General features: G+C 37.7%; 1 protein-coding gene across 1 annotated transcript in view; it reads left to right on the plus strand.

The window, feature by feature from the left end:
• The window catches only part of trdn (triadin), a 64,838-nt gene that overhangs the window by 33,668 nt on the left and 16,987 nt on the right, over positions 1-14,183 (plus strand). Inside the window, exons 11-25 of the mRNA XM_042095985.1 lie at positions 1,296-1,385; positions 3,936-3,974; positions 4,635-4,679; positions 4,841-4,888; positions 5,072-5,104; positions 5,293-5,334; positions 5,717-5,758; positions 5,941-5,982; positions 9,990-10,016; positions 11,128-11,169; positions 11,309-11,356; positions 11,620-11,676; positions 12,690-12,731; positions 12,877-12,912; positions 13,564-13,617. Coding sequence (XP_041951919.1) covers positions 1,296-1,385; positions 3,936-3,974; positions 4,635-4,679; positions 4,841-4,888; positions 5,072-5,104; positions 5,293-5,334; positions 5,717-5,758; positions 5,941-5,982; positions 9,990-10,016; positions 11,128-11,169; positions 11,309-11,356; positions 11,620-11,676; positions 12,690-12,731; positions 12,877-12,912; positions 13,564-13,617 — 687 coding nt within the window. The remainder of the gene's footprint in view (positions 1-1,295; positions 1,386-3,935; positions 3,975-4,634; positions 4,680-4,840; positions 4,889-5,071; positions 5,105-5,292; positions 5,335-5,716; positions 5,759-5,940; positions 5,983-9,989; positions 10,017-11,127; positions 11,170-11,308; positions 11,357-11,619; positions 11,677-12,689; positions 12,732-12,876; positions 12,913-13,563; positions 13,618-14,183) is intronic.

Raw genomic sequence — 14,183 nt, forward strand, 5'->3', positions numbered from 1 at the left:
CATGTTCTTGGTTCAGTCTTTATGCATATTAAAGTTAGAGTTCATCACCAATGGGGCTACAAACGTGTTATTGTCCGTGCATGTGAAGTTATATCTGTGTGTTGCAGGCACATGCACGCGCGTGCATGCGCGTCCCCGTGTGGGCCGCTGGTTGGTGAAAATGCAGGGGCCATTTTTTAATCCCAGTCCGTCACTGCCATGACATAAGGTTATTGATATATAGTATGGATCAAAATAGAAACTTTATAGCCTTAGTAAGAATAAAGGTTCAGTAAAGACCTAATAAATGTGCAATGATGATTAATACAGACCTTGTTGAGCATTAATATACATATTAGCTGTGTATTAAAGGTTAACATGCGTTTCTTAAGTGCGACCATATTTTTTGTCAACTTCGATATTATGTTCCCAGTCATATCTTTATCGATAAACATCATGGATGTAAATGGCAAGCATATATATGGGCAGCCGTGGCCTATTCTTTGGTTAGCACTTCGGACCTGTAACCGGAGGGTTGCCGGTTCGAACCCCGACCAGTAGGCACGGCTGAAAAGCGGTGCTCGGGGAGCAGTGAGGGGTTAGGTGCCAAGGCACCTAACCCCTCACTGCTCCCCGAGCACCGCTGCGATGCAGGCAGCTCACTGCCCCGGGATTAGTGTGTGCTTCACCTCACTGCGTGTACGCTGTGTGTGTTTCACTAATTCACGGATTGGGATAAATGCAGAGACTAAATTTCCCTCACAGGATCAAAAAGTATATATACTTATACTTACTTATATATATATATACTGTACCTCCTGAAAGACTATGCCTTAAGTGTTCATTTAATCCATTGATTTCACCACAGACTGGGGGCTATTTTGTTTCCTTAACAAGTGTCTTTGTGCTGTGATGAAAAGCCAACAGCAGCAAGCTCAGTTAAGAATGCAGCAGCTCAGGTTTGTTTTGTTAAGGGAAAAGTTCCCCCGTTGTGCTGAGCCCCCTCAGTCTGTTCTCTCGCCTCAGTTGGTCGATCTTGCTCAGTCTCTCCCGCTGAGCCCTGACCTCACAGGGGTGTGGAGGAAGAGCACAAAGCAGGCCTCTCCTTTAGGGAGCTGGAGCTAGTCTTTGACACAGCACAAACAGCCCCTAGACAGTCCTCAATAAACAAACCCGAAAGATCTTGAATATAAACCAAGGAAAGTAGTTGAAAGTAGAAAAGAAAGTAGCTCTCTCCTTCTCAAAGCTAATGTTTTTTTGTCATATGTGATGTCTGATTGTCTCATTAATTAATGCGCTTCTCTCACTTTTATCAGAGGAGCCGGCGCCAAAGCCTGTGAAGGAAGTCAAAGAACAACCAGAAGAGCCTGAAGCTCCAGTGAAGAAATCAAAGACAGAAAAAACAGGTAATGTCATGCCTTTTGTACTGTAGGCTAGGTAACGTCATAGGGCATGCCTTGTGTAGACGGTTGTTTGACTTTCCTTTTTTATTTTGTCATTTTGTAGTTCCTTTTAAACAATAAGTGTTACCATGACAACCTGAGTGACAACTCCATAAATAACTCGAAAGGCAGGGTGTCTTCTCAATTATCTAATTATTAATTATATCAATTATGCCCATTGAAAGCCAGGCAGGCCGGGTGGGAGCGTTGTAGTCTGACATGGTCTTTGGATTTGGCAGTAGCTGTGACATCATTTCTACCCTAGTGAAATAAGTGTAGAGATAAATCACAATGTAAGACTAGGGTAATTCATAATACTCTTAGCAAAACATTTAATGAAAGTGAGCTAAAAGTGAGACAACGGCCCTATTAGAGGTGATGATGCTCTTCCTGGGCCTGTCAGGTGTGTACAGAAGGTCTCTAAACTCTTTAAAGAGGGAGACATGGAAAAATGGAGACATGACTTGTCACCTCTGGAGTGAAGCTGTAGCATTTCCTTTGTATTTCACTTCAGATTTTTAAAAAATCAGGATAACATAGTAATCCCACTTCTATACTGTAACACATGCCAGCTCAAACATGAAAACATGGAGGCCACACACTGACTGCACATTATATTATAAGTAGCCTTATTATATACTAAAGAATGTAAGGAACGTCAGTGTAGTGAAAGATAAAACAACAGTGTAATGCCAGACAGTGTGTAGGTAATGTAAAGGCCAACGTCCACTGGCGATGTCTGACGTGTGCCAAGTGATGCAAAAGTTTAGAACTCCATTACTTTTAATGGAGCAGATGGCTGCATCTGACATGCGTTGACGCCAAAGTTTAGAACATTGTTCTATGTCTTGAGCGCACTAGACGCGCAATGTCTTTGCCAGTGGGCCCTAAGGCAATCAGAAAACCGCAATATCAGGACAGGAGGAGAGCACAGTCTGCATAGGAAGAGCAAGCCTCTTATCCCCATGCTAACCAGGAGTCTATCACCAACACACACCTGCACCTGCTGCAGACAGCGTTGGAGAGGGAGACACACAGGCGCAAGGTGGATGGGGCCAAGGGAGATCTGGCAGGGTCATTACATTAGCAGCGCTTTGAATATAAAAAGGCTCTTGAATGGTTATGTAAATGTCTGCATCTTTTAGGGAGTATTTGGAAAGCCTTTTTTGTTAGTCCTATTCATAATATCATGATACAAACTTTAAAGGCCAGTGAAATCAAGCCATATGGCTCAAGTTATTCAGTTAAGATTTAGAATTCCTTGAGTGTCTATCTCCATCTTTCAGCAGTGGGGTGATATGAACATTTAATTTGTTAGGGGTCAAAAGATAAAAGTGAATTTTCGGTTAATTTTTCATCAGTACAAGACTGTATATATTTTATGTCTATCTGAGGTTTACCTTCTATGCATTCTATTGAGTGTGAAAGAAACATCTATTGGTGGAATAGCTTCAAATTTAAAAACTTCCCACAGTGTCTTTGTAAATTCTGAAGGTGGACTTGCTTGGTAAGCATTTCAAATACAAGTGAACATTGTTATGATTATGAAGAACACTATACTACAATTTTCATTATCATTTTTACACTGATACAGCATGAAGAGACCTAGTTTTTCCTCTTTCCAGATCCGGTGTTGTGGTATTATTAGCTGGGATGGTTTGTTGTTGCTATGAATCCCATCCCCAAGATGGGGAAGTGCACAATCAGACGATGACACATTAATTCTAACAAATTCAAGCAATTCACATTTCTAATAAAGCTGTCATATTTGTGGCCTGTGAGTTACGGCCAGCACTTTTGAAATTAATTCCAGCAATAACCACCTGATTTATGACTATCGGATGTGGAGCCTGCCAAAGCCTTTCATCATAAGTGCACATTATTTGTTCAATAAAATGATCATTTCAATATCCTCAATTCAATCTTACACAGACACCCACCAATGTGATTAGATAGAATTCAGATGCATATAATTTAGTGTTTACCTTCATGTGCACGTGACTTGTCTCAGCATTACCTGAGGGGTCTTTTATCAAATGATCTGGAATTGACACCCAGAAAATGAAAACAAGAAGCCTCTCTGCGTTTGCATTTGATGTTGGTTGGCTGATTGACTGATGTGAGGGCTATGGTAGATGAGATTCTCGGACTTTCTGTCCGTGTGCGTGTGTACATTTATTGCTATTGATCGGCAAAAAAGCATTTCTCTCCAGAGGTCCCAAACGACCACCAATGAGAGCATAAGGTGTACAACTCGACACCGCGACATCCATTATAATGACCCACGCCCCAGCCTTGTCCTGATAGCCCTATCCCCCTCTGCCACCTCCCAAAAGATTGAGCTATCAAGCAGTACATGACAACTTGAATAGATGGATCTGTGTGCGAGAGACCACTACAAATCCATAACAATCTTTTCCAATGGAGCCAGTGTCATGAATTGTAATTTGGCATGCATTACATTTCTGTTTTTTTTTTTTTGTTGTTTGTTTCATTTTGTTTACTTCTGTACAGATAAACCCAAATCTAAGGCTAAGCCTAAGGAGACTGAAGGTATACTCTGTTGCTGAGATGACGTGCATGCATGCTGCTATAATATCACAAAGCAAAGCCTGTTTAGCATATTAACCTCCACAGATGCACCATGTATACAAATTAAGCACGGGTGAAAATGAGGTGAGGTCCAAATCAGACAGAACGCTCGAACGAGGATATTAAACGCTAGATCACCCACGACTCTTCCGTTCTTAGCAGTCTGTGGAGAGCTGAGCCTGCTGGCCCGGCATACGAGTGCGGACACAGAGAGATGAGTCACGCAGGGACCAAGTGTAATTAAATGAGCTTTCACTAACGGAATGAGGTCTGCCCTGCAAGCTGTTTGTACTGGCCCATGACAGCACATCAAAATGTTGCATTAGCTGAAAAGCGAATAGAGGGAATATGCTCTTGTTGGTAGAAATATGCCATGTTGAGAGGGGAACTGTCTGAGCTATCTAAGCTTATGTTGTGATTTACGCTTCATTTGGTGTCCATTTCTCATAATGTTAACGGAGCACTCTGAAGGAAGCTCTTAACTGTTGTGTGTTGAATGTTTTTTTTAGACTCAAAGCCACCATCTTGTGGCCAAGAAAATGCAAGTGCAATGCACCTATTTTGAGTTGCTGATCTGATAGTGTAGTGCATTCTGAACCATTGCTTACTTCTACCTTACAGCCGGACCTGAAAAACTTAAGGCCGAGAAAGTGAAAAAGCCACCAGGTATTTCACTATATGATTTTAAATATCGGGTTGAAATAGAATTTACTCAATCCAATAAATACACAGATAAACAGATAAGAGAAGCAGTTGGCTATTGTCTAAAGTTAGATATCCAGTCACTTCAAAACAATATGTAATGTATTGGTCTTACATTACTACAGCAAAGAAAAAGGAAAAGATTGCCAAGAAAGATGATAAAGACAAAGATGGTATGGAATTGTTTTGCCTTCCATATGATTTCATCCTTCTTTACATTGCACATGAAAGTGTCATCAAATAGATTCACATGACTTTCATATTTGTACAGATATACAGTTGAGACTGTTGAGATATACAGTTCAATGTATTACGTTAGCATCTGCAGTACGTCTAATGTTTGTACATGTCCCTAGGCCATCTTGAAAAGAGAAAAGCTACTAAAGAAGGTACATTGCCACTCCTCTAAAAACACATTGAGGGGAATTCTGTAAATGTTTGTTTCAAATCTTTTTTTAATTGAGGAATCATCTGTATTCATACATTTTTCAAAACATCCTTAAGTTTGAAGGAACACGGGAAGTGTTTGGAGAGTGATAAGTATAAAATGTTTGACTGCATCATCATTTTGTTACAGCCAAAAAGGAGGAACAAATGAAACATACAGATGAAAAAACTGGTATGATAGTTCCACGCACTTCTGCCTTCAAGTAAACTAATTAAGCTTTGCAATATGCTTATATCATTACGTCCAATGTGTTCAAACGTCAGTGACATACCACGAGGAGAGAAAGCAATCTATTAGATGTGATACTGGAACTAAATAGTTCTTAAGATGAGGATCACATTGAAGATCCATCAAGCATAAGCACATAAAATAACTGTAATAACTGTAACTATAATAATTGTTATTCTAATAATTGTTAATCAAAAGTCAGCTACTATATTCCACCCTATCATGACACATCAAATGCTGACTTTGCTGACAGCACAAGGTATGATAAAAGTCATATTAGAATCAAATGATTGATATAGTACATCATGCTTACTGTATATTACAGCTAAAAAGGAGGAAAAGATGAAGAGCTCTGATGATAAAAAGGGTATGATAGCTCCATGTGCTCCTGCCTTTTTAATATGCAATTTGCTTACAGTATATTGCTTACAACCTATGTCATGTCACATTATTTGCTGGCTTCGGTGCACATTAGAAAATGCTAAATCGGACTAATATTAGGAAGAAGCTAATTGGTATGAAATGACTTTGTGCATCATTTTTTTACAGCCAAAAAGGAGGAAAAGTTGAAGAAGTCAGATGATAAAAATGGTATGATAGCTCCATGTGCTTCTGCCTTCAACATTAGAGCTTTGGCGTTTTTAATATGTAATGTGCTTACAATATATTGTTGAAACCTATATAATGTCACATTATTTGCTGGCTTTGGTGCACATTAGAAAATGCTAAATCAGACTAATATCAGGAAAATGAAATGACATTGTGCATCATTCTTTTACAGCCAAAAAAGAAGAAAAGATTAAAAAGGCCGATGATATGAAGGGTATGATAGTGCTTTTGGACTAGTTGGTATGATGAAAGGTATGATGAAAGTCAATTTAGCATCAAATGATTGATATAGTACATCATGCTTTTATTACAGCCAAAAAGGAGGAAAAGTTGAAGAAGTCAGATGATAAGAAGGGTATGATAGCTCCATGTGCTCCTGCCTTCAATTAGAAATAGAGCTTTGGCGTTTATGTAAAGTGCTTACAATATATTGTTTACAACATGTCATGTCACACTATTTGCTGGCTTTGGTGCACATTAGAACATGCTAAATCAGACTAATATCAGAAAAAAAACATGATTTGTATTAAATTACTTTGTGCATCATTCTTTTACAGCCAAAAAGGAGGAAAAAATTAAAAAGACTGATGATAAGAAGGGTATGAAGGTGCTTTTGCTATAAATTAGACTAGTTGAGCTTTGCCATATAACTTGATACGCAGCATGCTTATCACTATGTCCAATGTTTGATAAGGATAGTGGTTCAGTTTTATGGTGAAGATCAATTTGGAGGTGCATTAAGCATGTGCACACTCTTAAAATAACAGTTTGTTAAAATATTGGTCAAAAGTGAGCTACCATATTTCACCCCAATCAAAACAAATCAAGCGCTGACTTTGCAACAGATTAGATTCTTGGACAACACAAAGTGTGGTAAAAGTGTAGTTAGTGTCAATTGTTTGACTTTGTGCATTTTCCTTTTACAGTCAAAAAGGAGGAAAAGATGACAAAGTCAGGTGATAAAAAGGGTATGATGTGCTTTTGCCAACAATTAGACTAGTTTTGCATTGCCATGTAATTTTTATCTGTAAAGTATCATTATGGGCAATGTTAGAAAATGTCGGCATTAGGAAAGAAAATCTATTGGATGTGATAAATGACAATATTTCAGTTTTCAGGTGCAGATCAAATAGGTGGTGCATCAAGCATACAGATATATTTGCTATTATTAATATCAATCAAATGATTGATGTAGTACATCATGCTTATATTACAGCCAAAAAGGAAAGTTAAAGATGTCAGTTGATAAGAAGGGTATGATAGCTTATGTGTTTCTGCCTTCAGTTACCAGTAGCTTCGCTTTGATACTTATAGTATAGATTGTACAGCCTTTGCCAAGTAGTTGTAAATGGCAACAAGCTTTAATGAGGAAAGATATCAAAGCCCAATAAGTCACTGTTAAGATAAGATAAATGATAGTCGTTCTGTTAGTGGTTCAGAACCCCATCAAAATGCATTCTCCTAATAGAGCTTTGGCGTTTATGTAAAGTGCTTACAATATATTGTTTACAACATGTCATGTCACACTATTTGCTGGCTTTGGTGCACATTAGAACATGCTAAATCAGACTAATATCAGAAAAAAACATGATTTGTATTAAATTACTTTGTGCATCATTCTTTTACAGCCAAAAAGGAGGAAAAAATGAAAAAGACTGATGATAAGAAGGGTATGAAGGTGCTTTTGCTATAAATTAGACTAGTTGAGCTTTGCCATATAACTTGATACGCAGCATGCTTATCACTATGTCCAATGTTTGATAAGGATAGTGGTGGATATTAGATGAGGTGCATTACAATAGTTCAGTTTTATGGTGAAGATCAATTTGGAGGTGCATTAAGCATGTGCACACTCTTAAAATAACAGTTTGTTAAAATATTGGTCATGAGCTACCATATTTCACCCCAATCAAAACAAATCAAGCGCTGACTTTGCAACAGATTAGATTCTTGGACAACACAAAGTGTGGTAAAAGTGTAGTTAGTGTCAATTGTTTGACTTTGTGCATTTTCCTTTTACAGTCAAAAAGGAGGAAAAGATGACAAAGTCAGATGATAAAAAGGGTATGATGTGTTTTTGCCAACAATTAGACTAGTTTTGCATTGCCATGTAATTTTTATCTGTAAAGTATCATTATGGGCAATGTTAGAAAATGTCGGCATTAGGAAAGAAAATCTATTGGATGTGATAAATGACAATATTTCAGTTTTCAGGTGCAGATCAAATAGGTGGTGCATCAAGCATACAGATATATTTGCTATTATTAATATCAATCAAATGATTGATGTAGTACATCATGCTTATATTACAGCCAAAAAGGAAAGTTAAAGATGTCAGTTGATAAGAAGGGTATGATAGCTTATGTGTTTCTGCCTTCAGTTACCAGTAGCTTCGCTTTGATACTTATAGTATAGATTGCACAGCCTTTGCCAAGTAGTTGTAAATGGCAACAAGCTTTAATGAGGAAAGATATCAAAGCCCAATAAGTCACTGTTAAGATAAGATAAATGATAGTCGTTCTGTTAGTGGTTCAGAACCCCATCAAAATGCATTCTCCTAATAGAGCTTTGGCGTTTATGTAAAGTGCTTACAATATATTGTTTACAACATGTCATGTCACACTATTTGCTGGCTTTGGTGCACATTAAAACATGCTAAATCAGACTAATATCAGAAAAAAAAAATGATTTGTATTAAATTACTTTGTGCATCATTCTTTTACAGCTAAAAAGGAGGAAAAAATGAAAAAGACTGATGATAAGAAGGGTATGAAGGTGCTTTTGCTATAAATTAGACTAGTTGAGCTTTGCCATTTAACTTGATACGCAGCATGCTTATCACTATGTCCAATGTTTGATAAGGATAGTGGTGGATATTAGATGAGGTGCATTACAATAGTTCAGTTTTATGGTGAAGATCAATTTGGAGGTGCATTAAGCATGTGCACACTCTTAAAATAACAGTTTGTTAAAATATTGGTCAAAAGTGAGCTACCATATTTCACCCCAATCAAAACAAATCAAGCGCTGACTTTGCAACAGATTAGATTCTTGGACAACACAAAGTGTGGTAAAAGTGTAGTTAGTGTCAATTGTTTGACTTTGTGCATTTTCCTTTTACAGTCAAAAAGGAGGAAAAGATGACAAAGTCAGATGATAAAAAGGGTATGATGTGTTTTTGCCAACAATTAGACTAGTTTTGCATTGGCATGTCATGTTTATCTGTAAAGTATCATTATGGGCAATGTTAGAAAATGTCGGCATTAGGAAAGAAAATCTATTGGATGTGATAAATGGCAATATTTCAGTTTTCAGGTGCAGATCAAATAGGTGGTGCATCAAGCATACAGATATAATTGCTGTTATTAATATCAATCAAATGATTGATGTAGTACATCATGCTTATATTACAGCCAAAAAGGAAAGTTAAAGAAGTCAGTTGATAAGAAGGGTATGATAGCTTATGTGTTTCTGCCTTCAGTTACCAGTAGCTTCGCTTTGATACTTATAGTATAGATTGTACAGCCTTTGCCAAGTAGTTGTAAGTGGCAACAAGCTTTAATGAGGAAAGCTATCAAAGCCCAATAAGTCACTGTTAAGATAAGATAAACGATAGTCGTTCTATTAGTGGTTCAGAACCCCATCAAAATGCATTCTCCTAATAAGTATGCAATTAATTAATCATCCATGACAGTTCAGGACATTTTCAACCTTCAAATATAAAGACTCAGTGAGCACTGTAAGCTTTTGAGTGTTGCTAGTTTGAGTAGTCACTGAATGACTGACAATGCTTATTTGCATCATGCAATACTGCACCCTGCTGGTTAAATGTAAGCTGCAACCAAGACTTGACAAAAGAAAAAGATGACAATTTGTTTGTTTATTCGCTTCAGGGTTTATTGTCTTCAATCTGCTCTAATTCATTTCACTTTCACTTTAATTCTCCGGTTATTCTGCCTGTATTTAACTACACATTGTCTTATTCACAGCCCCCAAGGTTCCCTCTGGCAAAAAGAGTATGTTCTCCAGCTCTGTTTATGGTTGGCCTCAGGCTTAAAGCCGTGTAGTTGAGCCAAGGCTTAAAGTCTGAAATTAACCGCTGCTTGTTGTGTGAGATCACCCAGCATTCACCCCTGCCCTCACCCTAAGCCACTCTCTCTCACACGCAGAATGTTCCCAGGGGAGGGGAGGGACATTCTCACTTTTGCAGCGGTGTGTGCGTGCTTTGCTGCCACGCCACTGTTGATACTGGATGTGTTTATCAACTTGGATTTTTACATTTTTAATATTTATTGTTGTACGTAATAATCATATCATGCTGTGGTACCACTTCTGTATGGAGCCCCACACTCGTCACCCACACCTAATCAAGGCTCCATTTTTATTTATTTCTTGTTATGAGGAATAAGTGAGTATTGTTGATTTCCTGTTGAAATCACTGGGAGATGGAATGGGTTAACCATTGACATTGAATCACAGTTGGATATCACCAGAATGTGGGATAACAGGAAACTGTAGCTGTTGGATTATCATGACGATCATGTTGATAATGTTTCTTTCATGACAATGCAACAACTCTGCTCTCACAGTCTTATCGCAGTGCCTAGCGCCAAAGTGTCAACCTTTAACCACACACTGCAGCCTCACTAAGATCACACTGGCTTGGACTTCACAACCCTCTTATGTTGATTGCTAATGTAAATGGTGGACATTTTATTCCCATGGAAGTCATACAGGTTCAATCTGACAAAAACAAAATTCTAACTGTGTATTTGATAAATGACTTAAGTTAAATTTTTTGAAAGATACCCACACTCATTTTGATATTAAGAGGACCTGTGAATTTTGTTTAAGCTTTAATGCTTCAGCTTTCAGTAGTCAGAACATCTAGGCTCATACTAGATACTAATACTACAAGTTCAATCTGACAAAAAACAAATCTGTATTTTTATATGACTGAAGTAAATGTTTTAAAAAATATACCCACACTCATTTTGATATTAAGAGGATCTGTGAATTTTGTTTAAGCTTCAGTGCTTCAGCTTTCAGTAGTCAGTTAAATTGGCAAGGCTCACGCTAGATACTAATACTTCAAAAGCATCACAGTCATACATTGTTTTGTTGTAGAAACAGACGTTCCAAAGAAAGCCAGCATATCCATAAAGAAAGGTACTCTCAAGACAGAAATTCTGACTGCATTTCTACCTTAATATGTAAAAAAAACACATGCAAGGACAACTTTAACAAGACTCATAAGATGTTTGATGTTATCATCAAAGTTGATAAGTTACCTTGTTCCTATTCTTAGATGCTGATGCTCCCAAAAAGGCAGACCAGAAGAAACATAAAAAGAAAGGTATGTTGGGTCTTAGGTTTGTTTCTATTGTGCTTGTGTTGAATTGTTGAGCTTTGCTGATTATTTGTCATTTCTGAGTTATTTCTCTCTGTGGGACTTCCCTAGGTTTTAATAACTTTTGTGAAGTGAGAGAGCAATCCAAAATGCTCTGATACCATGACCAAATTGTCTCTTAGTTTATATTACAGTATTGTATTAAAGAAGCTGTAAAGCTGCAAAGGAATTTTGTTATAAAAGTCCCAAAATATGATGTTTCTTTTCAGTGATTGAGGTTCTAAAGAATGTAACACTTAATCCACAAAGGGACGACTTCAAAGATGGTATTACACAAAACCTTTTTATTTCCCCTAACCAGACAAAGTAGTTCTAATTCACTGCCTTACAGCAAGCAAACCAGCCTTTCCAAGAACCTTAACCTTTAGATCCACTGATCAATAACACATTGATTTTAATTGGGGCATATTAATAAGCAAAATAAACACCACCTTGGCGTTTAAAGTGGCTGAAAGATCCCTCACATTTTGTCCTTAATCACAATTTTACTGATTGCACATTGAAATTCTAATTTAATCTCTATTCAGACATTTCACCAACATATCAAAGACTTAGGTTATTCAAGACAGCCATAAGAATCTGTACATCGCCACAATTAAGTGTGAATCATATGAAGAAAATCCAGATTACGGAAATCCTTTATTTTTTCAGAAATAACAACACACAAGGAGCTTATGCCAAACCCACTTTTCTGTTGTCAATAAGGCAAATGTGGAACTTAAGCTTGTGAATCTGACATAATAAATGTGAATTTAATGTTCTATTTTCTGTTGATATATACAAGAAAAACATTGAGAATTAGTTACAATTATATGACCATTATAAGAGTAAATACTTGCTAAAACATCAACATTTACACTCACTGATATTGCTGTATAGTTACAGTTAACTTTTTTCACAATAAAGCATCATCTTAACTTGTAGTGATTGATATTTGATTGATATGGCTGTGATTATTATAAGTGCAATGTTACTATAGCAATAATGATGAGAAATTATTATTCAAATTATTAGTCAAAGTTGCTCAAAAATGTTAATGTGATATTGCCTCAGAAAGTTCTAAGTTGGAATAAGTCCTCCTCAGAATCCACATATAGTCTATACCTGACTGCCAGTATTTCTGTGTTATGAGTAAAACAATCACAACCTTTGACCTCTGAATCATCAGTTCTGGGTAGAGTGATACTTTATTACATGGAAGATGTGAGGGAGGTGTGAGGGAGCAGGTTCTCTGAAACCAAAATAGAACACAAATTCATGGTGAGAAACTATTCCACAGAATCCAAGCCCAAGAAAGAAGTTGTGGTACCCTCCAAGGACGGTATGTGTAGCGTCTCTTCTTTCTGTCTGAAGCCTTCAGAATTACTGTCTAGCATGCAGTTTGACTGCAGAGTGCTACACTACCCGCTTTGAAATGCAATTTCTTCTCAATATACATGTTTTTTCTTCACTTTTCACCTCCACAGAGAAAACTGAAGAAGTGGCTCTGTCTCCGACTGAAGGTACAACTTTTACCAGGGAGGCTCAAAAAATGTTATTCAAGGAATAATACTTTGAAGTACTGTACATGAAATTACTACTGTGGTAAACTCATTAACAGAGGCCAGCCATGAGACATTAAGTATAGAATTTCTGCTGAAAACACAGCATGTTCAGCATGACTGAGTGAGCTGTCTGTCAGGCATCCACAAGGAGAGTGTAACTCTTGAGCAGCAGAATCAATATGAATGTATTGGATCTGTTGCAGCAGTTGAGGTAACCTCCTCTTGAAGTCAAAAGGTAACAATGCTTTGAATGATGTTTTCTGGAAATTTTGGAGATTTAAACCCTTCTTTTCTGTCCATCATGCCACACACTCCAGCATAGCAGAATATCCCACCAACTCCCCATCACCCTTCTTTTTACTTTTAGCTTAGTGCTAACCTCACCCCTTTTTCATCGGAGGTGTCAGTGTACATCGCTCACAGACAATCTTCACAATAGGCATTTCAGGACCATGGCCAGCTACCAAACCAAACATGCTTATAATCAACACTGTAAATCAAATACTCCGATGGGCGAACTAAAACTGAATTAAATTAAATGTTAACCTTGTTAGTAACATTGAGTTCATGATGGGGGCAAAATGCCTGACAAATCTATGTGATTGACAGGTGCTCCATGCCGACCAACACCAGTCTACTGCCCCTCGCCTCCAGGCTGGTATGGTGAGTATAACAACTGGTCATCTATTTTAGGAGTACTCTATTTAACCAGCACAGCCAACCATGGGTGGATGGGGTGCTTCTGGGGTTTGCTTTGAAGTATTATATATAGGACAAACACTAAAATAGTTTAAACCCCAATGCTGTTGCCTAGGAATATACATTAGTTCCTAAATACAGTATATAGCTGTTATGTGATTATTCAGGATTCAACTATATTTATTAATTTAGCAGTTTCTTTTATTCAAAGTAACTTACATGTCAGTCATATTATAAGGGCCATTGTCCCTAGAGCAACTCAGGGTTAAGTGCCTTGCTCAAGGGCACAGCGGTGGATGCTGGGAATTGAACCCACAACATTTCAGGCTACTGCATGCTAGCCCAGCTCCTTAGCCACTACGCTACCACCACCCAGCTGACCCATGTTTGTATTGTTTAGATGAATGTAATAAATTGAAGGTGCAGTCAGCGATCGTGGGCGTTTTCAAGCCCATAACATAATTTTTGTCACATTCAGCAATCATCTCCTCATGACTGCTAGCAGCCCATTCCGTTAGCCTGTCCCCCAA

The sequence above is a fragment of the Alosa sapidissima genome, chromosome 6, assembly GCF_018492685.1.
Source record: "Alosa sapidissima isolate fAloSap1 chromosome 6, fAloSap1.pri, whole genome shotgun sequence".
In the NCBI taxonomy this organism is placed as follows: Eukaryota; Metazoa; Chordata; class Actinopteri; order Clupeiformes; family Clupeidae; genus Alosa; species Alosa sapidissima.